Source organism: Phoenix dactylifera, chromosome 9 (assembly GCF_009389715.1).
Source record: "Phoenix dactylifera cultivar Barhee BC4 chromosome 9, palm_55x_up_171113_PBpolish2nd_filt_p, whole genome shotgun sequence".
NCBI lineage: Eukaryota > Viridiplantae > Streptophyta > Magnoliopsida > Arecales > Arecaceae > Phoenix > Phoenix dactylifera.
In genome coordinates, this window is record NC_052400.1 from 21,349,561 (window position 1) to 21,376,427 (window position 26,867).

The 26,867-nt window shown below is 37.0% G+C and overlaps 2 protein-coding genes across 4 annotated transcripts in view; both read right to left on the reverse strand.

The window, feature by feature from the left end:
* LOC103705529 overlaps positions 1-15,605 on the reverse strand; it is a 28,183-nt gene extending 12,578 nt beyond the window's left edge. Inside the window, exons 1-7 of one of the 3 annotated variants that reach the window (XM_039130452.1) lie at positions 13,927-15,605; positions 12,258-12,438; positions 8,208-8,320; positions 7,935-8,039; positions 7,193-7,262; positions 6,522-6,577; positions 1,800-1,850 (exon numbers count right to left, since the gene is read on the reverse strand). In XM_039130452.1, the coding sequence (XP_038986380.1) occupies positions 1,800-1,850; positions 6,522-6,577; positions 7,193-7,262; positions 7,935-8,039; positions 8,208-8,320; positions 12,258-12,438; positions 13,927-15,456 (2,106 nt within the window). In that variant the 5' untranslated portion in view covers positions 15,457-15,605. The remainder of the gene's footprint in view (positions 1-1,799; positions 1,851-6,521; positions 6,578-7,192; positions 7,263-7,934; positions 8,040-8,207; positions 8,321-12,257; positions 12,439-13,926) is intronic. The other 2 variants (XM_039130450.1, XM_039130451.1) reach the window with 2 other exon arrangements.
* An 816-nt stretch (positions 15,606-16,421) lies between these two features.
* On the reverse strand, positions 16,422-20,998 carry LOC103704973 (mitochondrial outer membrane protein porin 1-like). The gene is made up of 6 exons (XM_008788519.4): positions 20,815-20,998; positions 20,655-20,722; positions 18,020-18,130; positions 17,571-17,660; positions 17,234-17,442; positions 16,422-17,046 (listed from the first exon to the last, which is right to left on the reverse strand). The coding sequence occupies exons 1-6, from the start codon at positions 20,855-20,857 to the stop codon at positions 16,737-16,739; spliced, it is 831 nt and encodes a 276-aa protein (XP_008786741.1). The 5' UTR covers positions 20,858-20,998; the 3' UTR covers positions 16,422-16,736.
* Between the last annotated feature and the right edge of the window lie 5,869 nt (positions 20,999-26,867).

The following is a 26,867-nucleotide window of genomic DNA, read 5'->3' on the forward strand; positions in this document are numbered from 1 at the left end:
GGGGATATGAAGCCCAAAAGTTGAGAAAAAGAACTGCTAGTTATATGGCTTGCTGAACAGCTCTATTAGTACACTGCAATTTGATATTAGAACTTTTTGAAAAGAGACATTATAAGTTCTTTAAGAATGTTATCATAATGAAAATTAAGAATCATCAACAGTGAAGCTGCTAATGGATATTGTAAAGAAAAATTAACAGATCCTTTATTTAAGGTTCTTAGCTGAATAGTTATGATCAAAACTTTCCCCAACAAAGACTCTGGAACTCCAAATTAATCACAGCAAATTCTATCTAGAAGTTCACCTATTTCCATGTAACAGCATATCTAAAACCATTTTACCCACTGTCTGCCAAACTGACCTGAAACACTTGGTTTGGGCCAAACCAATGCAGAACCGGATCGGTTTGACTTGTCGGATTGGGACTCAATGCAAACCAGCCGTGGAACCGCCCAGTACAACTCACTTTGAGACGGTTCGAGGCATCCGGTGTCCAAAAACAGAGGAGAGCACATGGGATGCCATTCTCCTCCCTCTTCTTCAAAAATTGTGAAGGGAAAGGTAGGTTTTGTGAGGAAAATCAGGTGATAAAAGATTTATACTGGTTTTGAGCCCAAATCCAAACAAATCAGGTATAATCCCCTCCCTCCTCTTCATTCATCTTTTTTTTTAATATTTATGCCTAAAAAAGGCCAAAAATTGGTAAAATCAGAAAACATCATGCCACAATATTTCATGATATGCTACACACCTAAGGATGATCGTGCAATGAAGAAGAAATCATGATTTCTTGTTCATCATGTTTTTATATTAAAAGAAATTTGATTTTAAAAAATAAAAAAATAATATTTAAAAAATTAAAAAGAAGTTCGCATGTTTGGGGATATGCATGTTACTTACTATCTTATTTTGACAACAATTAATTTACATTCGAACATGGTTATGGCTTCAAATAAGTTTCAAAACTAAGTGATGATTAAGCACATATAGGAGATGAGCCCCTCGAGGTGGTTTAGGACAATGCACTAATGCAGGTAATGATATAACATGTGAAGTAAGGTCCGTGAATGTTTCTAGATCCTCATTGTACATTGGATCCTATCTTGTATAGCCAGGATACGTGCCATAAGCATATCCTTCATCTAAGACATCGTATTTGAGTAGTTACTACCCTTCACAACTTTAACCAAATTACGGTCAAATTTCACCGCCATTATCTTCTCTCGAATGGTCGTGGGATGGTCAGCTCAGTATCCAATAGCGGATCAATCCCAAGGTGGATATCCAGGAAGCCGATACTATGAAAAAGAACACGATTTCTATGAGCATCATGGACACTCCACAAGGGATTAGATGTCCATATCTATTTATAATTCAAATCAATTATATATATATATATATATATATATATATATATATATATATATTTTCAAGCTCAAAATATGCAATCTACGTTTAATTATTACAAAATTATATTTAATCATTACAATTGCATCATCTATTAAGCAATCATATGTCTCTCGAAACCAATATGAAATAAAATAAAATTAAAACACCCTTAAAATCACATACAAAGATCCATAAACGTTAAATAATCTTAAAAATCAAAAAATTAAAAAAAATAAAGAATGCAAAAATAGTGAATTGGTATTGAACCAGTACGTTTCTACAAGTCAAGTGCTGGTACGGTTCAGCTCGATACCTTACTGTACCAGCACCTCACCAGTACATTCCTTGATACTGAGATTGCAAACATCGATCTTACCACTTGAAAAGAAAAGGGATAAATATGAACTCACCATTGGATCCTTGTATGGAGCTTCCAGCAGATAAACTTCATAGCCCGATCTCTGGTTAAAAAATAAACAGAATAAGTAATATACATACCAAAATAAAGGAGGAGGATTCAACAACTTAATAACATCAAACATAGGGCAGAAATACATCCAAAAAGAACTAAATTTGACACACATATAATTTCCTAGAAGGCCAGAACCACGGTGCATATCCATGACAGGCCTCTAACATAGATCACACATTCTATCTACATTACATTGAGCAAAAAAAATAAAATTGCTTGCATACCATAGTCATACAACTTCTTATGATGCGGTTCAAGATCAAACAGATGAAAAGAAGAGAAAAATGTTTACGTATTGAATTTACGACTAGTAAAACATAAAAAAAAAATGTTGAAAGTAAAAAAGTTAACTTGCACCCTTTATCTCAAAAACAACCGGCTAAAACTTGCCCACTAGCCCATTAGTTATAGCCACTACCAATAAAGGCCAAAAAAGGAGTAAAGCTAATCTCCTCCGTGGATGGGAGCGAACCGATTAGAACTCCCAAAACTTTAGCCTTCTTGCAAATACACTTGAAAGTAACAAACCAAACTCCGCCCGCAAATTTTATTTGAAAAAAGGGCCATCACTCTCTGATATATTCATTCCCTCTTTTTTCTTCTCCATAGAATTTTTACAAAAAATTCTCAATAGCATCATTGCATTCGGGTTGGAATAGAGGAACAATAAAATTCGTAGAAAAACCTGCTAAAACAAGAAAAAATAGAATGTTGACATATCGATTCCCTTGAAGCTCCAAGACACATCGTCAATCATAAACAACATAAATTAGGTCTCCTTACATTGATAGAATTATGGAAGTCAATAAGCATCAAACAAGAAGGTGCCAACTAGGGATGCAATCGAGCCGAGTAGCTAGAGGCTCGAGCTCGACTTGATTCAAAACACTCGGGCTCGAAACTCGACTTGCGATCAAGCCTTAATATCCAAGTTCAAACTCAACCCAATCAAAAAAAAAAAAGCAACAGTCATGATCAACTCGATTCGATCCAAATATCAACCAAACTATACTCCAGCTCGAGTTCGAGTTCAAATTAAAGCCTTAGTCATAATTAAAAAATATGGTTAAAAGTTAGAAATTAGATCAGATTAAAAATTTAAATCTTGTATTTTTAAATATTAAATTAATAAAATATATAGTATAAATAAAATACAATATTATTAAAAATATATATATAGGCTTGCGAGCCTTCGAGTTAAATATTTTGCTACTCGAGCATGACTCGAAAAACTATTTGAGCTACTCGAGCTCGACTTGAGCTTGATAATAGTTGAGTCGAGTTGAGCTTAGACCCGTATCAAGCTCAAGCAACTCATGAACTACTCTCAACTCATTTGCACCCCTAGTGCCAACTAGCTCAATTGGTAGTCATTGGGTGTGGATATCAGCAACCTGTGTTTACGTTGAATCCTGCCCTCACCCAATGCTTCAACCAGCCCTAGTTGTTCACAAAAAGAAAAAGAAGAATCGCAGACCCACCTACATACTGTGAACATTTTTTTTCAACTCTAGCACCTAATAGTGATAGAATTGATGGACTATATCATGGCTTGAAAGAATCTAATGAATCCAATCAAAAGAAATGCAAAGAGTAACTAGATAAAAAATGATTGTAAAGGTTGCCACACAAATTGGCCAACTTTATGATATTGGAGCAAATTCAGGTCATGGAGAAGACCAAAAAACATGGGCCTGGGCTTGTGTCCATTTAAGGTGAGATGGTAACTTTCAACTAACCCATTGGTTAAAGGTGACAATGACTATTCTATTGTAAATGTCAACACAAAGCTTGACAAGGTGCCATGACAAAGGCTAAAAGAGAAAAAAGGACCCATGCTTAGACTTTGCCACTTTACACATGCAATTATGTTTTGCTAGTTCTTGTCCAAGCTAGGGGCACAAAACTGTCTCCCCACAAACAGTAAGAAATATGATTCTTGTAAAACAACCTTATGAGTTCTGATTGTATTGCATTGGACCGAAAAAATATATTGAGGTTCAAAAACATGCTGGAGTGTCATTTATATCTTAATAAACTAGATTCCAAAGCTCATATAACTGCTGTCAATGTATTACTTTTTAGAAGATCAAACAATAAATTCCACATATATGTATACATGCATATAAACAAATATGAGCAGTCATCCAGCCATCCCAGCTTACTCTTGCAGATAACACATAAATGGTAATATATACAAGACGCCTCATACTACTTAACACATTCTGGAACCTAGCTGAACTAACATCAGAGAAAAGAGCAAAACAAAAGAAAATATAGGCTCTTTATCCAAAGCAGCCAGCCAACTCAGGTTGCCCATTCTTCTACAAAATTTCAGAGAAAGGAGAAGGAATGAATAATCCTATTGGCACCAAGCAGGACCCTAAATATGTTCTAAATCAATCACATTCCCATTGGCTCCCTGATAAATGTAAACAGCTAGCAAATAACAATACTCTAAGTAACTTATAGGTTCTTTCACATCACGATTAGATTATCAATACTAAACAAACTTATATTAGGAATTAAAATATAATAAGATTTTCCTAAAATGATAAGCTTAATAACTATCTGCTATCATATGCTCGAAAAGTTGGTGCAGTGTAAGGACCTCACTATTACCACCAACAGTACATGCCAATCCCTTAGACATGACCTTTTTCCATTACAGGGGAAAGACATGAAAAGAAAAAGAAAGAAAGAAAATGAACAGACCATTGAAACTCCCCAAGAAATATACTCGCCCTAGTATTCTTTCAAAATATAGCAACTAGATCCCGTATTTTATCCAGAGTAGGGCTTGCATCATCTGCCTTCTATCTTATCTCACCTTTCTGAAGTCCTACATTCTCAAACATAATCATCCCTTCTAGATTTCAGCTGCAATTGCAACCATTTATCTTAATCATGCAAGCACCCAGTTTATAACATCAGGCTTAGGAAACAGCTCTTGTAAATAAATCATAGAATATCTATGGACTTCCTGAGTAGCAAAACATAAACTTTTAACAAATACAAGGACCAAAAACTCTTCTTGTTATTAAACAAGCAGCAGGTAGAGTTCAACAACAGAATGTAGCATCAATTTAATAGGTAAATCAACATTATATAAAACATGCAACTCAAGATTAGTTATAAATTAACAGAACACCATCTATCATGTTCAGAAGAGCCAACAGGTAGCTGAATTCTCAGTCTAAAATATCGTAAACCTGAATTGGATCTCACTGCATCTGATCTGCTGTATGGTAAAAGGATCCTTAGGTTTGCACAAATGAAATACAATTAATGAAACAAATTAACAAAAAGGATTCTTGTCTTAATGGTAATGAGAGGATTTTGTCATAAGACAAGCAGGAGGTTTGCATAGACTTAGAATGGTAGGATACAGGTTTTGTCCCTAATAGAAACAACATAAGATATTCTTGACGCAAAGTATGTTCGTGTTAACAAATGGTAGGATCATTGTCTGCCTAACCAGACTGGTTGGGGACCGACATGGTTCCGGCTAATAAAACGGTTCAGCTATTAAACCTCCTCCACCCCCTCCCCTGCTATTAAAATGGTTCTGGCTCGCTTGTGACTCACCCCCTCTCCCCTCACAACTCGATTCCATGCCCTCCCCCCAATTCGTAAACGCTAACCCGCCTCTCCAGTCGCAGAAAGACCACAGCTCAATTTCAGTAAGCTCTTCCACCCTCTCTCTCTCTCTCTCTCTCTCTCTCTCTCTCTCTCGGGCTAGGTTAGGGTTAAAGTTTCCCTCACCCCCACCCCCACCCTCTCTCTCTCTCTCTCTCTCTCTCTCTCTCTCTCTCTCTCTCTCTCGGCTGGGTTAGGGTTAGGGTGTCCCTCACCCTCTCTCGGTAAGCTCTTCCACCCTCTCTCTCTCTCTCTCTCTCTCTCTCTCTCTCTCTCTCTCGGCTAGGTTAGGGTTAAAGTTTCCCTCACCCCCACCCCCCCACCCCTCTCTCTCTCTCTCTTGGCTGGGTTAGGGTTAGGGTGTCCCTCACCCTCTCCCTCCCTCCCTCTCTTCCTCTCTCCTTTTCTCCCTCTCCCTCTCCCCCTCCCAAACCCTCTCTCTGCGAAAGGGAACGAAGCAGAAAGGGAAAAAACCAGTCCCCACCTCTTTTTATTTTTGAATTTTGAATTGAAGTCGGCAAATTATATGCTGACCTCATTTAAAATTTGTAAAAAAGAGTCCGAAATAGACCGAAACGGCACAGTACAAACCCATATCATATCCGTATCGCCTGCCAACCAGTACGTGTCCCAGATTCTTAGTGCTCTCGGTGCAAGGAATTCCCTTTCTGTACATAGAAAAAAGCATAACTCATGATATACTAAACCTAAAAAGATGTCATTTAGAGCCCCAGATTGAATGTTAAAAAAAGATCATGCATTTCTCAACCCCAACAAAAGGACTTATTTTCTACAGCTAGAAAAGCCATGTCTGCATTGTTATATGGGAAAATAAGAAAGCAAATTTGGCAAATATCATATACCTCCAGAGTTACAAAATGAATCTTTTGTGACATTCTTGTTATGAAAATTAGATAAGCCTTCTAAATTCAAAGTATGTTCTATGCATTACAACACAACCAGAACCAAAGGAACTGAATCATAAATACTCAGAGTCACAAAATAGAGATTGAGAGTATACCTTTGCAACTGCCCAAAACTGAGCAAAATCAGCTACCCGCAGATTGCGGTCATCCACTAAAACGAGGCAAACATACCAGCAACAAATGAGTCAGTTGCCGAACAATGCTGCATTAGTTGTTAATGAATATGAAGGCAGCGCACACTGCATAGGCACTGCATCTGACCACTTCATCTAGAACCATACTAAAACATTGAATTTTTTGAACAGTAAAAACCCCAGGACAGTGGGGCAGGCCTCCCAATCAAATTCTAGGTGCTACTGAGTTCTCACTACATTCTAGTACAGCAAACCATTCAGCTTCCATATAACAAATGAGCACACGAAACAAATGCATGTAAGAAATGTCAAGGCCAAAGAGCAGTAATCGAAGCTAATGTGATGCCAGAAAGGAGGTGATTCCCTATTCATATATGATATCCGTTAAGACAGAATCACCTACAATAGTAACTCAGAATAAAGAAGGCCATGACATGGCATAGAGAGATTTTTTTAACATGCATGACAAAACACCAAATTCACAGTTAAAAATAATTATTATTATGATAAAAAAAGATAACACATAGATATGAGCAAGTGGTAACGCAATGGAGTTCAAAAAAATAAAAGTCAAACCATGCAGGTTCCATGAAAATTATAAAAAAGAAAAAACAGCATTCCAAACCTCATACCAATTACAAAGGTGAAAATCCCTTCATCAAGGGTCTTCTTAAAAGCCTTCAACATGCTCAACCGATATGTCTGCCCAAAAATTTAAACAAAGAACCATTTTCAAGATTCATTAACTGAGTTAATTATAATCATTACAATACAAATTAAAAAAATATCCAGAATGCTTTTAAAAATTAAAATAATGTTGAGAAACACTATCGCAGAAGCACAAGTATAAGGTGTCAAGTTTAAGGCTATGGAAAATTTCTCCAAACATCTGCACTATTTGTCCTTAATAAAATAAGCATACATAATGACATAATTGGTTAAGATTTCTTTAAATCCACCTTCAAACTATATGGCAGTTGTCACACACATCAAAAATTTAGGCTGTTCGATGATTGTCAAACATGGTTAAGATATATCATTCAATTCAACGACAACTGGCTGCTATTAAGGAGAATGCCGCATCCCATGAAAAATCTTAAGTGGAAATGGTTGCCTTTAGCTAACTGTGCTTTCACAAAATCTGTTTCACCACAAATACTACGCCCAGGAGTAATCAACTAGTTGGATTTATCCAATCATGATAGGATTCTTTTGGATGTGGCATTACCAGCATGCGATATAACAATTCATAAACAAAGAGGAAGGAAAAGAAGCAACTGTAATGGCGTTTATACATTTGAGAGTAAAACAAAATGATTTTCTCTTGGGGAAAAAAAGCATAGAAGAGAGACAAACAGGAATGAATGGCATCACCTCCTCCATTTCGGGCTCATAACAATACTCAATCACTTTCTTAGTGATCTGTTTCTTGCCTCTGTATGAACTAGAGGATTTAGACACTTCATGGTCTTCAATCTTCTACAAAATAAGGTAAAATTACGTAAATTAATTCATCATCAATAATATTCTACGAAAAAAACCCAATCAAATATGATCTTATGCATTTGCACAAGTCATTGATGGCAGAAGAAATCTCAGCTAACATGATAGCCTGTTATGGCCACGACCACGGAGGTGCACTCTCACCTTTTCAACTTCAATCATGAAATAATCATCCATTGCATGAATTCTGGGTACATTCCCTCCATTTTCAACTTCAAGATCGCGTAATGCCTTTGCCAAGTAGCTTTTTCCACTACCTGCATGTATAAAGAATTATCATGAACATCTGACTTTAGCCATCAATAATAAATAATTTTATTTGCAAAAAATGAAGAGTCAAAAGTCGAAACAATAATGAACGGCCAAAGATGAAACAATCCACATTTTGAGCATTATAGAACATGAAAATATTAATGAGGACTAATATTCGTTATATTTGATGTTTTCAACAGCTTGACTAAAACATAAACATAACAAGTCAAGGATCCTTGAGATTGATTTTAAAGGTTGGATGCATATGTCCAACCAAATAAATCAATCACATGTTGAAGAGCAATTTCATTGCTCTTCAACTTAATATAGCATGACAAAAGCATACTAACATTTTCGAAAATTCAATTAGCCCTTGACAGAACCTTACCATATTCTGCACCTGCTCCATTAAATTAAGAGCATGATTTCTTTCAAAATGACTTCAAACCCAAAAAAGAATGAATAACAAGCCAAAAGCAGTACTAGAATCAGTAATTGGTGGGTGCTTTATATGAATTTGTTAAAGACGTAATCATCATCACATTATATCCAATTTCACTGTTACAGTGATGAAAACATGTTTAGCAGCTAAATAATCCACATCTGGGATTGAAGGTCCACATGCTTGGTGGCAAGCCCTTTCTGTGGGTAAAATTTCTGTGGGCAAGGTGGTTCACCTAAATATTTGCAGAGTTGGGTGCTTGCGTAGCACTCCTAGAATAAGTGGATCCTAATCTACTATCTGCTGCACTTCTATTTTCCTTTTTTCAGACTTTTTGACATTACAGTAACCTCAAAAGTCGAAGATGGCAACCAAAAGCCTTTTTTCCACTTTATTCATCATCAAAAAAAAACCTGATAGCAAAAAATTCAAGTCCTCTAAAAGGTTTTTGATACTTCATGGTAAGCGACAACAAGGCAACTTCCAACTGCAAGTCGCCCATGAAACAATTCTATGTGCTTGTATGCCCAAGATCATGCACCCATAAAGCTAAGGCAACTTCCTACTTTTTAGCTATGTCAGTAACAATTAATTCTTGAGACCGATGTCGCAAACCTTGAAAAAGTAGGATATACATACACACATACATGTCTGTGTATATAAAATGGACTATGTTCCTCTCAAGAGGACAGGTACCTACTTCTCACTAGTCCAAAAATAAATAAAAGGACATCTAAATCAAAGATTCACACCATGAACCATGACCTATACCACATTAAAAATGTCTAGAAATAAAAAAACCACAAATTTTTGTAGCCCAAGATCATGCACCCATCAAGATAAGGCAACTTCATACTTTTAGCTGTCCAAAGGTAACAATTAATCCTTGAGACCGATATCGTAAATCTAGAAAAAGTAGGATATACATACACACGTACGTACATATATGTCTATGTATATGAAATGGACTATGTTCCTCTTGAGAGGAGAGGTATCTACTTCTCACTACTCCAAAAATAAATAATAGGACATCTAAATCTAAGATTCACACCATGAACCATGATCTCTACCATTAGAAACGCCTAGAAACCAAAAACGATATATTTTCATGGCTTCTAACTTATGCATCATACAGATACGAACATGGATAGTTTTCATTATGCCAATGTGCTAAAACTATGATAAAGTATTAAGTTGCAAATCCACCTTATTGATCATGATCGATCAATCGATCTATCTATCTACCTATCTATGTGTGTGCATATGTGTATGTATGTATGTATGTGCATATGTGTATGTATGTATGTATGTGCATATGTCTATGTATGTATGTATGTGCATATGTATATGTATGTATGTATGTGCATATGTATATGTATGTATCTATATGTGCATATGTGTATGTATGTATGTATATGTGCATATATATATGTATGTATGTATATGTGCATATATATATGTATGTATGTATATGTGCATATATATATATGTATGTATGTACGTATTTGTATATACAAATATGTACATATATGTATGCATAGGTATATATATACACATATGTATACATATTGTAAATATACATATATGTACGTATTAGTTATCTATCTATGTGTATACATATGTATATGTATGTATGTACGTATGGGTATGTTTGTACATGAGTATATATGTATCTACATATTTGTATATACAAATGTGTACATATATGAATGCATATGTATATGCATATATATTTGTATATATACATATATGTATACATATTTGTATATATACATATATGTATATACATATATGTACGTACTTGTATATACAAATACATATATACATATATACATGCACACACACATACATATACATATATATATATAATATATATGTGTGTGCGCGCATGCATAAATGTGTATGAGTGTCGTAAAAGACTGTAGGCTATTAACATAGTACGCACTTTGCATGATAGCATCAACTTTTACAAGCTCATCATTTAGTCAACACATTCAAATCCGACCCCAATCCATACTTCACACTTAAATATTAACATCATAAACTACAAAATTAAAAGAAGAAAGAAAAAGCCCTCCTCATGCGGTGAGGAAGTATCTTGGATATATCCAAGAAGTATCCAGGATTTTTTTTCAATATTGAGAATAGGATAAAGTATCAAGCATATATCCAAGAAGCATCTGATGAGTATTAGTATATGATACAGACACAGCATGTGACTTGAAGTATTCATGCTTCTTAAATTGAGGATTGTTTTTCTAGTTAGGGTTAAACGAAAAAAAAAGAAAGAAATCGTAATGCAGCGAAAATGTTGAAGTATCCAAATGCATATTGTGTTGTTTTCATATTTTCCTTGGGTTTATGTTCAAACATTTAATGGCAATTTAGGACTATAGATGTGAATCAATAAGACTTCATATGCACTAGCACCTTCAGGAAATACATATACCTCTCGTAGGTAAATGGTTGCTGCTACTAGCAATGGGATATCAGAGCTTGTCATTAAGGAGCAGTACAGATAAATAATGATGCAACAACAAAACAAAAATGGCAGGAGTTGATCAATGACTTGGAAGCATATGCAAATATAGTCAGATCTTCTATCCAAAGTTAAGTAGACATGTTGGTATCTACTGTGATTTGCTAGTTTTTTTGGTCGATTGCAGTGGCTCTCAGATTTGTGCTCATCTTTTCACGATGACTTGGCCAAATCATTTCTTGAACTTGCTGCCACTTTTCTGATCACATGTGTGTGTCAAACTTCTCTTATTTATTAAAGATCAATCAAGGATCCAGGTGCCTGGAAAATAAAATGTTTGAGATATTGTGATATTTTACTTTTATAAATAGCATCTAAGAATTAACTGAAGGATTAACAGATAGATGAGTCTGCAATGTGAACAGGCTAACAGACATGATGGATTTACATATTGCTAGCGGACAGAAGACACAACAACACATGAAGATCAAGCGTAACGACCTGAGATTAAAAAATATTAAGCAAAAATGTTAAAATAACAAACTATGAGTGTGATAATTCAATTTTTTAGGCCTTCATTTAGATTCACATGTAACAATTTCCAAATGCTACAGGCACAATCTTCCTAAATCCTAATTACTTTCACCATACAATATAAAGGAAATAAAAAGGAAAGCAAATCTAATTCATTTCCTGAAAATACTTTTTCTACCAACACGATTTTCAAGTTGAAGGGTAGATGATGTGTTAATCAATAGGATGCTAGATAAAAAAGAACCAACAAGGGAAAAATAGTAAGTAGAATTTTTTTTAACTGATTAATACTAAATTCAAATTTTGAAAAAGATTAGGTCTTAAAGTTCCCCGAAACATGTCTAAATAAAGTGGAAAACTGGGATGTTCTAACGAAAAACAATCTGTCAGTTCTGAACAACAGGTAGTCAAGAATGTCTATATTAAGGTAATCTCAAGCCATCTCCAGCAAAATCATGACATAATTCAAGGAGGGGGGAAAAGCAACCTGGAAGCCCTCGAAGGATGACAACAATATGATCAGGACGAGAGGCACGATGTGGCTGCTTAAACAAGTGACAAGCATCAATAACTGTTGGTTTATCCTTAAGAGAATTGTTCAATGAAAATGCTTGCCCTCCTTCTTCCAGATATTGCTTTGATGGTGCTTGATGAATGAATGGTAATCCCTGCATTGTTATATTTGATCTCATACATCACAATTTTATGTTATACAACTTTGCACACAAGAAAAATGTATAAAACACAATTACAGTCAAATTAGACACCCATCAGCATGATTATAAGGTAAAATATCAACTTCTCTGCCACCAGAATTGCCAATTAGAAGACAACGAATTGCAGTCACATTTCACATCCATTATCATATGATAACATTGGGAATGCAATCAAATGAAAATGTCCAGTTATAGATAGAAACCAATAATATGATTGAAACAAACAGTTCAAACGTCAACCAGTAGAATGATTTAAGCTGATTAGCATCATCAGTGGAGGCTCCCCTCTGTTAAAAGTTGCCTGAAACAAGAACCTAAAACAAATTCACAAAGGTTCAAATATATTAACCACAGAGGTTCCCTAGAAGTCTTTAGTTATTGGCTTGGGAATTGCTGGTAGAATGTTGGAACCACAGATAAAAAACCTTAGCAAGAGATTCTCCAATACTAACAATATGGTTTAAACCAAGTAGGGATTTAAGGTAATGAGAGAGAAGTAAATAAAGATGATATCAATAGTGAAAGATGGGGAAAATTTGGAAACTTCCACAAAGGGGAAGCACTTAAAGACCACCAAATGAGACAAGTTAGTCGATCATAGAGCATCAATAAACTTCTTCAAGATGGCAACTCATCACAAATATAGCATCTTTTCTACTTCAAACTGATGACACATTAAAAGACGCACCATAGATTAAAGCAGAATAAATCTAAGCTTCTTAGCACAAATCTACCTAACCATACTTCAGTATGACAGACTCAAAGTAACATCTAATGTCACTCATGCAGAAGCATCAAGCTAGTTTCACATGCTAATAATTACTGAAATAGGACTAACATATAACTAGAAATCTGTAAGACGCTAAGTTAGATTTTGCAGCCAAATGCCTTAAAAGTCACAAGTCCAGGTCGAGTCATGCCTCGGTGACAGTATAAACTAACTGAACCCACACATTTTAACATAAACATGTACATTTGGGCAACTAACCTCACTTGTTTGGTCACGATTGTAGTTAAAGTAGGTTTCTTCTTTTCTTTCTTTGCTTTTTTATGATGGGTCTAATGTCAAACAAATCCAGTTGCACTACTAGGACCTAGTTTGAATTACGAGATCATCTAGAGTATGTGTAATGTATGGTTACTCAAAACTTTTTCAAGAATAAACCCTTCAAAAAAGTCAAGTTAAACCCATATAGGCAGACAAAAACAATCCGCAAAATACATGGTATATCCACCTCTTGGCTTACTAGTATACCATGGTGCAGATTACACCATGAAGTTGGACTGAACGTTATGACAAGATTGCATGATAATATCACAATAAAAGAGGAAGGGAAGAGTAAGGGAAAATTTAATAGTTTAAACAAAAATTGAAAGCTAAGCTGATGGGAAGAGTGGGAATTTAAGAATAGAATCAATTATTCAAAGTGGTAATCATACCTCAGTAGTAAACTCAGTAGAAATATGAACAGGTGGCTCATTGTAGCGACTGGATTGCGGCAACGGATGATGCTCAGAAAACGCTTGAGTATTAGGTGGAAATGACGTGGTAGCTGAAGTGCTAGTCAGGACAGGAAAAAGTGTGGAAGGCATTGTGGATGATGAAGAGGTTGCTTGAGTATGTACTTCCGGAGGAGGTGGTGGTGGCAGAGAAGTAAACATTTGAGAATTATGTACCTGACCAAGCATTTCTGCAGTCATATTACCACCGTTACTTTTACCTGGCAAGGGCGGGTAGCCTCCTTGGTTGCCACAAACCGGACCAGCTTGTTCTGCTGAGGTGAAAGTTCCAGGTCCAAATGGCTTGTAAACATCCTCAGGAACTGGAGGCTTAAGTTCAGAAGGGGTTTGCATCACATCAGCATACTGGCCGTAGTCCGTCTCAGAATACTGAGGATGCTTTAGAAATCCATGAAAGGATTTCTCGACTGGATGGAATTGTTGGTGATCATTAGCATAATACTTCCCATGCGGACCTTCTGATGCATAATCAGGTGCCTTCCGAGAATCATAAAAGGCTCTTCGTTCCTCTGCAACGTGAGCTACATGATTTTCTGAATCCACTCCTAAATCACCCTGTCTGTAACTTTTGGGTGGCTGAAAAGACGCATCAGGGTGAACGATTCTTGCACCCACGTATTCTCCAGATTGAGGGTTATAAGCACCACCTCGTTCAAAATCCACCCTTTCAAGAGGTACAAACCGGTCGCTGCTCTGAGGATTCACAGCTCCCGAGAAATTCCAATGGTCCTCGTTTGCATTTGGCTGACGGTGATTTTGCTGGCTAAAAGCATGTTCTTGGGGCAACAACGAACCATTCCTGCCCACCGAGCCAGTCCCTAGGGCATGAAAACCGTGATCAGCTCCAACGCTCTGGTACTGTTTCTGGATGCCGTCGTGACCAAACCTATCCGTTCTGTATTCGCCATTCAATTGCTGCGGCCCTTCCGTAGAATGTTGCCACCCGTGATCTCGAATTAAATTCAATCTTCGTTCGTCATCCGCTGAGAACCTGCCAAGGGTATAATCGTACCGATTGTAGGGGTGCGGAGGAGGAGGAAAATTACCCATCGCAGGATCTTCTACTCGCATCCTCTTCCGGGAGTTCTCTCTTTCCAAGAACTCTTCTTGAACGAAAAGCTGCGATGGATGAAAAGCAGGACGAAGAGGGTGCTCCCTCTCCAAGGCGAGGTTCCTAACCCAAGGCTCCGGGCCTCTTGCAGCCGGCTCCGGGAACGGCATCGGTGGAGCCGCTCGAGGGTTCCGGAAAGGCGTGTCGTAGACGGGCCGAGGGAACGGGGGGTCGCGGAGGAAGGGCGGATGGATCTCGGGAGGAAAGCGGCGGAGGTGCTCGCCAGCGTACCGGTTGTGATCGAAAGCGGGGGGCGGCGGGCAGAAGGGGAAGTGAAGGGTTGAGCAGACGGGGCAGAGGCGGCCTTGGATCGGCCGGAATCGCCATGGATTGTCCATCGCGAGCTCGATCCTGGGAGCTAGAGTTTGGGAGGAGGATCTAGGGTTCCGGCGGCGAGGCTCGCGTATAGGGCTTGGAGAGTTCTTGAAATTTGATCGTACCTGAGCCGAGAGAGAGGACAAGGGGGCATGGGATGAAGAGAGGTCGCGAGACTTAAAAAGGCGTCGGAAGGCCGGTGCTAAAGGTTTTTTAAACCCGGTCTGGTTTTCATTACAACGGTTTGTTTTCCTCGCGGTCCGGTTCATCAGGATTCGGGTTCCGCCGAGATTTTCATCAACGCCTTCATTCGTGGTAGTAACGGCCGTTAGTTTCCGACCCCATCCTCTCGTTCGATTTTCTCTAATAAAATATTCCATTAACTTAATAAAATATTATATATAAGAATAATACTTTGAAAAATATCGCGTTTTCGTTCCATCTACCATTTCTTTTCTATCCTAAATATCCTTTCACCTCTTTTACCCTGCATGCATAAATTATATTTAAATAGCTTTAATTATTTTTAAAAATAAAATAATGAAAATTATAATTTTTAAAGATGAAATAAAAGAACAAATTAAACTCTAATCACTCTTTTTTTAGGATAAGAAGAAAATACGAAAAGCATCCCACTATTTCCTTTAAAAGCTATACATAATATAATCTAAAATTTTACTTTTTGTGTTCCCGTCTCAAACATGTATTTGAAGTATCCGATGCTGGTGGCTATAAAAATAGTTGACATTAGTATTTTTGTTATGGATAAAATGTTAGCTATTCCTGTAAAGAATAACTGAATGACATGTTAAAAAAACTTGGTTTTGTTTTTTACGATTACATTGAGGACTAAGGCTGAATTGTCAGGATGGCCGAGTGCGGGCGGACAGACGCTCAAACTAGACTGGCTTCAAGCTCGGTTTTTATGCATGGTCGGGCAACATCATGACATAAACACACTGCAAGCGCGCGCACAAAGGAAGGAGAATAAAAAAAAAAAAGCAAGCAATATGTATCTGCTTAAACCAGCTTTCAGTTCTTGCCGGTCACAGTGAAATGATGTTGGAGGAAATCTCTACTCCTAGACACCCAACTAAAATTATTCATACAATCCAAACGTAAACCAAGAAGAACCTAATACTGCAGTAAGAGGGAAGTAAAAGAAAAAAAAAAACAGCAGCAGTCATAAAATCAATAAAGACGCTTCTGTCACAATGCGTAGGTCTTATTTCCTTTTGATTCTAACTTTTTCCATTTGAACAAGTGCGGAATGGAAGTGACGTGATGCTCAGGAGATCTTTCATTATGGCCTAAGCACCAAGGACAGGCCAACCTTGGAGCTCTTCTCGATTGCCTTGGTATCAACCTCCCCAGTAATGGTAAGGAATGATTTAGGCCTCCACTCATGCTGGATAAGAGCACTAGCTTTACCATAATTGTTGAACCGAGCCTTAACCAGGGTCAGAGGGTCCAGTGCATGTTGCGTCCCAAATGTGAGTGTGTTTTTCTGATTGCTTGAGAAGCTGTGGGTAAGCTCAGCCCCAACTGCTGTGCTTGATAATGGACTGACCAAGTGATAATAGGAAGCATTCACGCAATCTCCCTTGTCATTCCTGCATGCAAATTTCAGACTGATGTATCAGACTCCACAATCTAGCACTTCAGTTCGAAAATTAGTTGGGTGTTTCATTTAAAAGATAGCATTCATTTTACACTTAACAGAACATTTACAGTTAATTTCATGTTTCCATCGGGACAAAAAAACACTAAAAATAGACAGTTCACTACAGAGATACTCACACGGTCAGCGAGGCAATCAGATCAGCATTGGTGATGCTCAACCCAGCATTGCACTTTATGAAGTCTCCATTTGCAGTATCGAATGATACGTCGGCACCAACAGCAACAGCATCAGTTCCAACTACACCAGAAAGGTTGACAATGGGATTGGCAGTTAATCCAATACTAGCATTAACCCCTCCATGATCATGCAGGTATTGCAGTTCAACCTGAAGTCAACCAAAAAGTGAAAAAGGATTCAGACAATTTTCAGTTCATGTATGTGTATATATTCGAGGCTTAAAAAGAATTACCTGATGTAGCAGAAAACAAGATTAACAAATAGATAATTATCTACCTTTCCAGATCTCTGATCGGGCACCACAAAGCTGAAAATTGTCTTCAACCCAGGAGTGGCAAGTTCATCGACTGTAACTGTTGTTGAAAGCTGGTAGAGGAAAAAACACAGATGAAAGTTATCATCTCATAGTTGTCACTTTCAAAAGCACAAAAGATTAGCATATGCCCATGCTACTTATATGCTCTTGGATATAATGCCAGGTAGAAGTACAAATAGTTTTGCTACAGGCCGCATAATAGAGTGTGGAACGCTTTGGATTTTTTCCCGATCAAAGCTTAATACTTAAATTATATATCCTAATTAAAACAAGTATCCAACCACATATAAATAAGTTCCTAATAAATTCTTATAACAAATGATAGTGATACTTCTTCAAGAGAAGACTGCAGAATATAAAAGTATACATAGCATAATAAAATAATAGATTCACTCCTTAAACAACTTACATTAGAGTCTGAATTTGCTTTGACATCAACAGTGATATTCTTGTTCTTCAACTGAGATTGAATCTCACCAAAAATCAGTTCATTTTTCTTTGTACCAGATGCTGTAATGGCCTGCAACGTAAAACAGAGTGTGCATCTGAATTGACCAAGATAGACATACTTCATGCCAGATCAAAAGGAAACACGTAATACATCCTGAAAAATGTGTGTTATGATTAACAGACAATCTAGAAACAAAATTTCATCACTAGGTCAACATGTTCTGCCAGTAGCTAGTGAAGTCTCCCTCTAAGGATAACAACATGAAGGTGTACATCAAAAGTTTATTAGGCATTGCAGTGTATATTCAACAAATAATATGTTTCTTTGTTACTAAGTATTCATGTACAAATGACACCAATAATCAGCTCAACATGCAGATAGTACATCATTCCTGCCCTTCCACCCACATGCAGAAAGCATGGTTGGCAATATACATACATATGTGCAACAGAGGTGCACATTCACACGCACAAACATAAATAGTTTTTTTGTTTCTTTTTTTCACTTTAGATAGCTAAATTACTCATTAATGCAGGTGTTGGTAATGAATATTAATTTACTTTTCGACCTTGATAAACTACCGTAGCCCAGATGCACAACCCTGAAAAATGAGGATTAGCGCCAAAAAACCGTTGCCTATAGTGGATCTGCCACCCATGCATATGCCCCTCAAACCCCTAAACAATGCTAAACCTGATTTTTTAGGGTTATTCATCTCGCAACATGTCAGTTTAACAAATTTTTCCCCTTTGGTACCTTCCTATCAAACGTCCCAAGTAATATGATACAAAAGAGAGAACAATTTTTAAACCTAGAAAAACTCTCAAATATTTTCAAATATCAGGAGTTGGCATTTCTGTGAAGATCAAAATGCATGCCAGAGCTTCTGACTTCTGGAAATTATAATAAAGGATGCATCAGATATTCAATTGTTAATGACGTAAAGGTGTATAGATTAATGATTTACTATATCATGGATATGATAAATTATGGTACTTCTTTGATTAAATTTGTAATTATGTAAGTATATTCAGTGCAATATCCTACTTAGACATGCACAGGCACACATGCATCCACATCATTATGTCTATGCCTCTCATTTATGAACCACACAATACCCATGTAAATACCAACCAAAATACAAGAATCAGAAAAAAGATTCAAGACCACAAAACAATAAATCACTTGATTATTCTTATAAGAAAGATCAAAGCAGAAGATAAGAAAAGGACAGCAAAAAAGCATGTGGCTTTTAGAAAGGTTTCCAATTTATGTTGGAATATGTATCTGCTATATGGATCAAACCAAAATACAAATGAAACGAGTAAAGTAATCCTCAAAGCCTAAATAGCTGGTCAAGAAAATTGCATCTCTCAACCTATTCTTAATTTCTACATTATTAGAAATCAGATTGCCATGCAAACATTTGTATGTCTAACATAGTTAAATATATGACTACATGAGAAAATATTTGCCAAAACTGACAGCTAAAAAGCATCATGATGGTGGATTTAGAGAATCAATTATTCACACGTTAGGCACAGACAACAGAATAATATGCAACATTAGAGATTGTTTGCTAATATTCATTATGTCAATTACAGAAGTACACCAAAGATGATATCTAACACATGTATCACAAAAAGACTCCAACAAGGAGCAGTTAAAACTTCCAAATCGTTGACACACTTATGCAAATGTCTGAAGTGCTAGGACTCATATAAGCATGGCATATAAAGATCATGATGATCACATTATGTATACAAATGATAAATTTATGAACATTTATAATTATCAATACACAACAAACATATTCATACATGCACTAGGCACTCAATATCAAAACAAATTTTAACAATATAGACATGAACTGTGCACCTTCAAGAACAAAACAAGGCACGCCGCATACTGTTGTATACGTCAAAGTTCATCAAAAACTAATGTTCTTTTATCTAATCTCGCACTTCGATCGCTTCTATCTTAAACAAGAATTAGTACACAATTAATATAAAAGCATATTGATAATGCAAGAAAGGTGCAAAATGAGAAGATCGGTCTACAAAGATACATATAACATAAATTTCAAAACATTATTTCCTGAACATCTCCATAAACGCTAAAATTTACAACCCCTAGTCATATCTTTATACAAAACCTGCAATAATTTCTTTAAGATATCCTATCTCCATTCTTCCAATCAAAGTGATCCAAGATAGACATTTCTAAGCATCCGAAGACTCCCCAAGAAGACAAAATTTGATTAAATTAAAAAATCTAAAGAAAAATCAAATAGTAGAAGCTGCATATGACGATAGTGAATAAAGAAAACAAGAAACAGCATCAAACAATCATCGATCCCGAAACTAACAAGAAGAGAAAATGAACAAGCCTTTAAAATCTCAGCAACAATCCATTTCTTTTAGGAGGGGGAAGCACTGTTTCAGATTACAAAAGGAAACAGAAGTAGCCCCCACGTAAAACGCCAACGGTGCAGAAACGGAAAAAAGTATATTAAAAAAAAAAAAGCTCATTAAAACAAGAGCACAAATAAATTAAGAAAACATAAAATTAAAAAGAAAAAGAAAACACCCACAACTCCATTGGCGGTGTAGGTGGCCACGGTGAACTTCTGGTCCGTATGGTAGTCCTTGTAAAGAAGATCTGCACCCAAATAAATACATCAAAACAAATTCTTGGAGAAATAACAAGAATTTTAAAAGATTTAGGTTTAATTAATTTGTCGAAACGAATACCTCTCGCCTTTTTGCCGATTTCGGAGTAGAGGCCGGGACCCATGTTTCCTCGCTCAAAATTACTTGAGAGAAACCGAGAGGCTCGAGAGGGATTTTACGGGAGAGGAGGAGGGGAGGCGAAGCCGCTCGGATTTCTTGGGCGACAGGAAACGAAGATGACCGGATAAATTATAACTGTTTTTTTTAATTTATTCATTATTTCTCCTGGTTTTTTTTGGGGGGGGTGCAAACAAGAAATAGTACTAGTTAGCTAGATCACCGTTGATTGTGGAGTGATTTAGATCGTCCGATCTGTGAGACCGATCATATGGACGATTGAGATCGAGTTTTCGCGTCGGGGTTTACATTTAATTGCATTGACTCGGTGTCTGCGGTTCTGGTACCGGAGAAAATCTGATAGAGATGTTTGTGCATGGTGCTATTAAACTTGCCGTTCGATCGCGTTTCAACGGTCATGATCTTGGTGTCGGATTTATTATAGTCGGGTGGAGGGGGGTTCTGTTGTAAAGTGAGTGGAAGGCGACTCTTGGCGAGCCCAGAACGTTTGAGACACGTGGCGTACTTGGAAGAGGTTTCCAGCAGAGCTTTTGTAATATTTATATGATTTTTTTTATAAATATCTTTCTAAAAATTTAAATTTATGTAAATATTCTTTTAAAAATTATATTTATTTTTATATTTTTATAAAATATTATTTTTTCAAATGCTTCTTAATAAAAAAATTATATTTTATTTTAATTAAAAATAAAATAAAATTTAAAATTATCTTTTTTTTCCCATTGCGAATGAATTATAAATATTTCTCTTTTACAAATTCACCCATTAAGACAATTTTAGTTATTTTAATTTAAAATTATTAATTTTTTAACTGCATTAAATAGTATAGGTACATATGCAAAAATAAAGATAAAAACATAGAATAGCAAAATAAGTATTTTACAAGAGCATATATATAAATATTAATTTTTTAAAAATATTTATATAAAATTTGATATTTAGAAGGATATTTATTAAAAAAATTTTATTTATATTTTGAGAGTGGAAGAGTTTATATTCGAGCGAGGTGGGGCGAGCCGAGGAGGATGGACGCCTTAGTCGGACCGGCTTTAGTTGATATGGACTATGGGCTTCTCTTTCTTAGGCTTATTGGGCTTAGAAAGGATGGGCTAGCCCAAGACAGCCTCGGCCTAAAGTTACGAGGTTTGGGGAGAAAAAAATTCCTTTGGGGAGCTTCTCGTACGACTTGGGCTCGTATAGCATCTTTAAGATTCGCCTATGTTGTATTCCATTTGGCTTTTTTTTTTTTTTTTTTTGCTAAGACGGGTGGATCATACTCGATGGGTATGAATACACCGAATAAAATCAAAAAATAAAATACCTCGAAGTACCAGGGGCAACTCCCCATCTCTGGCCTACAAGGTACTATCGGAGTGACTGGCTTCATAACCGGTTACCCAGTCCGCAACCCCATTAGCTTTACGAAAATATGCTTAACTTGGAAGGCCCCTCCGTCCCTCACTATTGTCCAAAAATCTTGAAGCAAAGGGCACTTTTAGTTCGTTGTTGAACTGGATAAGTCCAATTCTAGAATTAGGGGCTATGGCACCATATCTAGACAGTCGTGACTGCAACATAGGGCTCGTTTGGTTCGCGGGAAAAGAAGGAGAAAAGTGTGGTCAACGGAAAAGTAATGAGATGCCTCTTGTTTGGTTGGAGTTTTCAAAGAAGGGAGACGGAAAAGTTGTATTCCCATGGGAATATGATTTCCACATTTCATGGAAAAGTCTTTCCCATGAGAAACATGGAAAAGTTACATTTCCATGAGGCGGGAATCACTCCATTTTTACTTTTTTCCCCAAAAAACCTCCTCAGCATTAAAGAAGCATTAAAGACCTAATTTTTATTAAGGGCATAATAAGAATTATACATAACTTTTCTAGAAAATTGGATGGCTAACCAAACATAAGCACTTTGGAAATTTGTCACTTTCCCATGATTAACCAAACATGCCAAAAGTACTTTCCTAGGCATCCTCTTCCTACAAATTTGTTTTCCAAGAATTATATTCCTAGAAGGAAAAATGCTTCCCACGAACGAAACAAGCCCTTTGTGTGCGCTTACACACATGCATATCCTTCCCTAACTCTCTTGTACATACATAATATAATTATATACAACTTGTATATATTTAAAAATACATAATTAATACAATCTGGGTGGAAAATCCTCCCATTTCATCCAAAAAAAAAAAAAAAATTACATCTTGTTTTCCACCACCACCACCATCTAAGTTTTCCATCCCAATTAACCAATACCAACGGCCCGCGGGGGGTGGCTAAGATGGCCCTCACGAGGAGGCCCATGAACCGGCTTGATAGGCCAATAAGCGGCACAGACTTGGTCTCTGCGCTCCAAAACAAAGTCCCCACACCGTGCACGCCCCCTTCGGCTCCATGTGGATTCCGACCTCCATCCCCGGATAGGATCGGGCCGGATTCGTCCCTTCCTTATCTCACCTCGACCTGACCCTCCAAGGCTCGTCACCTCCGCCGCTGAGTATTTGTGGGCGAGAATACCCTTGTGTGTTTTCTATCTCTCTCTTTCTTTTTTTTTTGAAATTATGAAGATCACGTCCATACGGCGAGCAGCCTGAACTGGCGTGTGCTATGCTTGGCGCGAGCTACAAACCAATGCTATCGTGCTTAAGGATGATTCGGCTACAGTTATTGGTTAGATTCAGCAAAGAGTGGGAGAGGTTCCCTACTCAGAGATATTCGGGCTATGATCAATGGTGGAATGGCCATGCAGGCAAAGCATGCGTATCGAGAGGTCAATGAGGCAATAAATTTGGTAGCCTTATATGTGGTTAACCATTTTGGAGAGACCCCGTGGCCAGGAGAGGGGGATTATCCCGTGTACTCTCGAACTTGTTATCTTTTGACTTTTTTTTTATGTATTCGTACCTGACATGTATGATACATCCGTTTCAGCACAAACAAAAAAAAATACGTTCATTTGATGCGCTCGTGGTGATGTATGTATTCATCGTGATTTGTTATATCTGATAATTGTTGCACCGAACTATCGAAAGGTCCATATATAAATTAAGGTTGCCAAATGCATTTCACATGTGACGCACGGCATGATTCTAGTCCTGGCTTGAATTGATGTTGAGTTGCTATGGAGGGAAAATTACAAAAGCACGATTATGGAGCTCAATATGATTGAGGAGGAAACTCCATTCTTGGCCGACTAGTTGAGTTGCGAGGAAGGATCCCTCCCCCCTTAATTACCTTGGCTTTTCTCTCTTTGATAGAAGACTTCCAAAGCTCTATTGGATGCCGTTGGCTGAAAAGCTTAGTTCCAGGCTTGCTTCTTGGAAAGGGAAGCTACCGTCGTGGGGTGGTAGGCTTGCCTTTATCGATGCAGTTCTTTCAATAATGCCTTATTACTTCATGACTTCTTTCAAACTCTCAAGATGGGTCATCAGTAGCATTATTTAGATGAGACGGGCCTTTCTGTGGAAAAGGAAAGAAAGTATTCTGGATGCTATTGCCCTGTGAATTGGAACATTGTCTACGGATCGAAGGAGGAAGGAAGTCATGGAATTACTTGCGAGATGCGCCTGGAAACTTCTTTCAAGCCCTCGCATTACTCATGATCTTGTTGAAGATTTCCAATGAGGGTGAAAAAGAGCTCTTGTTAAATCACTCGTCCATTTGGAAATACATTAAGTAAGGATCTGATGCCTTTTGGAATTGCACCGCTTTTAAGTTGGGAGATGGAAGACGCATTCAATTTTGGTTGGGTCTGTTGAAGATAGTGCATTTCGGAGTGTTCTAGGGAGCTCCTTCATTCTGACCCATAAGGTATCTTCAGAGTGATTGACCCTATATGAGACCATCCAGCTTGCACATCTCTTTAACAACTTATTTTCTATTGCTGTTAGTGCTGTTGTTTTTTAGCCTTCCAATGGAGCTAGCGATCCCATGGCTGGAAGATTGGGTCGCCCAGCTGTCTCGCTCTCCTCCAAGCCCTCTAGTTGGATCAGTTGTATGACCTCCTCTCTCTCATTAGATCAACCAGACTTCCAGAAAAAGTAAAAATCTCTTAATGGCTTGCTTTAAAAAAACAAGCCTTTGGTTTATTATCAAGACTTGTATGAATATTAACAGATGGCCTGCTAACTTCCACAAATTCAACCTTATCTGAGGAAAATCTGGGATCAGCTTATGATGCAACTTTTTTGGGTCCCATTCAGAGACAGTTTCTCATCTTTTCCTCGGATGCTTTTTTGTGATAAATCGTTTTCAAGAGTTGTCTGAATTTTTGGGTCCTATTCAGAGACAGTTTTGTTTGATATTAACGGATGGCCTACCAACTTCCACAAATTCAACCTTATCCGAGGAAAGTCTAGGATCAGCAGGAGCTGAAGAGCTATCTATGCTACCCTGCAGAAGATCCTCTACACATTTTGCCTTTGGAAGAACCCATTAGCTAAATTTGTTGAAGAGAATATCAAGATCTTTTTGCAACAATCCAAAATCTCACTCAAAATAGCTAACCGAAAAGTATTTTTTGAATTTCTTAATCCTGTATAAGTACTCAAAATCTTTTCCACGAATAATCGATGTAGAACTAAATATACGCCTGCACATATCCTCACATACTCTTTCCATTTAAACTCTAATGTTCTAGTCTGGCTAAGGGTTCATATCTATTCAAATCTAATCACAAGTATCGTGATCGGTCTGTGGTCAGCCTCTACGAACACGTGCTGCAGTATCCCTTAATCTACATAAGCTGTAGGCTGATTTGCTCTCGATTTTTATTAATCTAGAGAGCAATTTGATTTATTTCCTTTCCTGTTTTTCCTATTTTAGCAACCGGCCGTTTATCCCCAACCCACAATTCCCCCAGCCACAATTATATAAAAAAAAAAGAGTTGCTATGGATTAAAAATCAAGAATTATAAGACTCAAAACTCTACATAAAGGCAGTTGAAAAACCTACCTAACAATTAAGAGCCACCAAACAACACTAAAGTTTAGAAATCATCAAATGCTTCTTTGACCAGCCAGTTTAAGTTGGTCCTAGATGTTCACACATCCTATAGCGAAATCTCTCAAACTCACAGGACTTTCATCGTTCAAGCCTTGGATGTTTCCATTGCGGTTCTCGTATATAGATAATTATGGCTGCAAATTTTTCAGACCTTAATTTTTCTTGGGGTTAGGCCTGGGAAAAAAAAATGCTAATTAGATCATATCAATAATCATGCATATGAGTATCTTATTAGAGACAAATATATGTTCTCTTTTAATGCCGAAAAATGTTTCTATTTTATCTAAAACAAAAAGAAAACTTCATATAAGTAGCAAAAACTTATTTCAATAATAATAAAAATTAATAGGTATATTTTAATTTTATTTATATTTTTTAAATAAATAATTTATATAATTTTAGTACGAATATATTTAATAAAATTAAAATATAACAAGTTTTATAATATTTTAGATTTTTTTTTCTAACTCGTAGAATGTTTTTAAAGTAATTAGCCACATACGAAACTTTCGGTGTTATTTTTTTTCGTATTAACCTCCACTGCAGACAAACATCCTGCTGCTCAATGGAAATAGTTATCAATATATAATATATATTTTTATTGACAGCTGTGACAATTCTTATCTGCCCATCTGTAAAATGGACACTGTGTGGGATTGCACAATGCACATTGCCCAAAAAAAAATCAAATTAAAAAAAAATAAAACTTAAAATACGCCTGCCCAAAAGTTTCATGGCCATTGGACCACCTAGGTATAACTAGCTACTCTTTCTAGGCTTCGACAAGACCAACCGACCATGTAATTTAAATTTAAACCGTGGAACTATTTATTTCTGGCATGGGATGGGAAGCAACCTCGTGGGAATTTTACGCGCATGGCTTTCGAGGGAGCAGCTCTCGTGACGCGTGCTAGTCACGTGTGGTTATTACGCGCGCGCACAAGTTTGACCGGAATGGTTTTCGTGGGGCCCCACGGCCTCGGGAGATG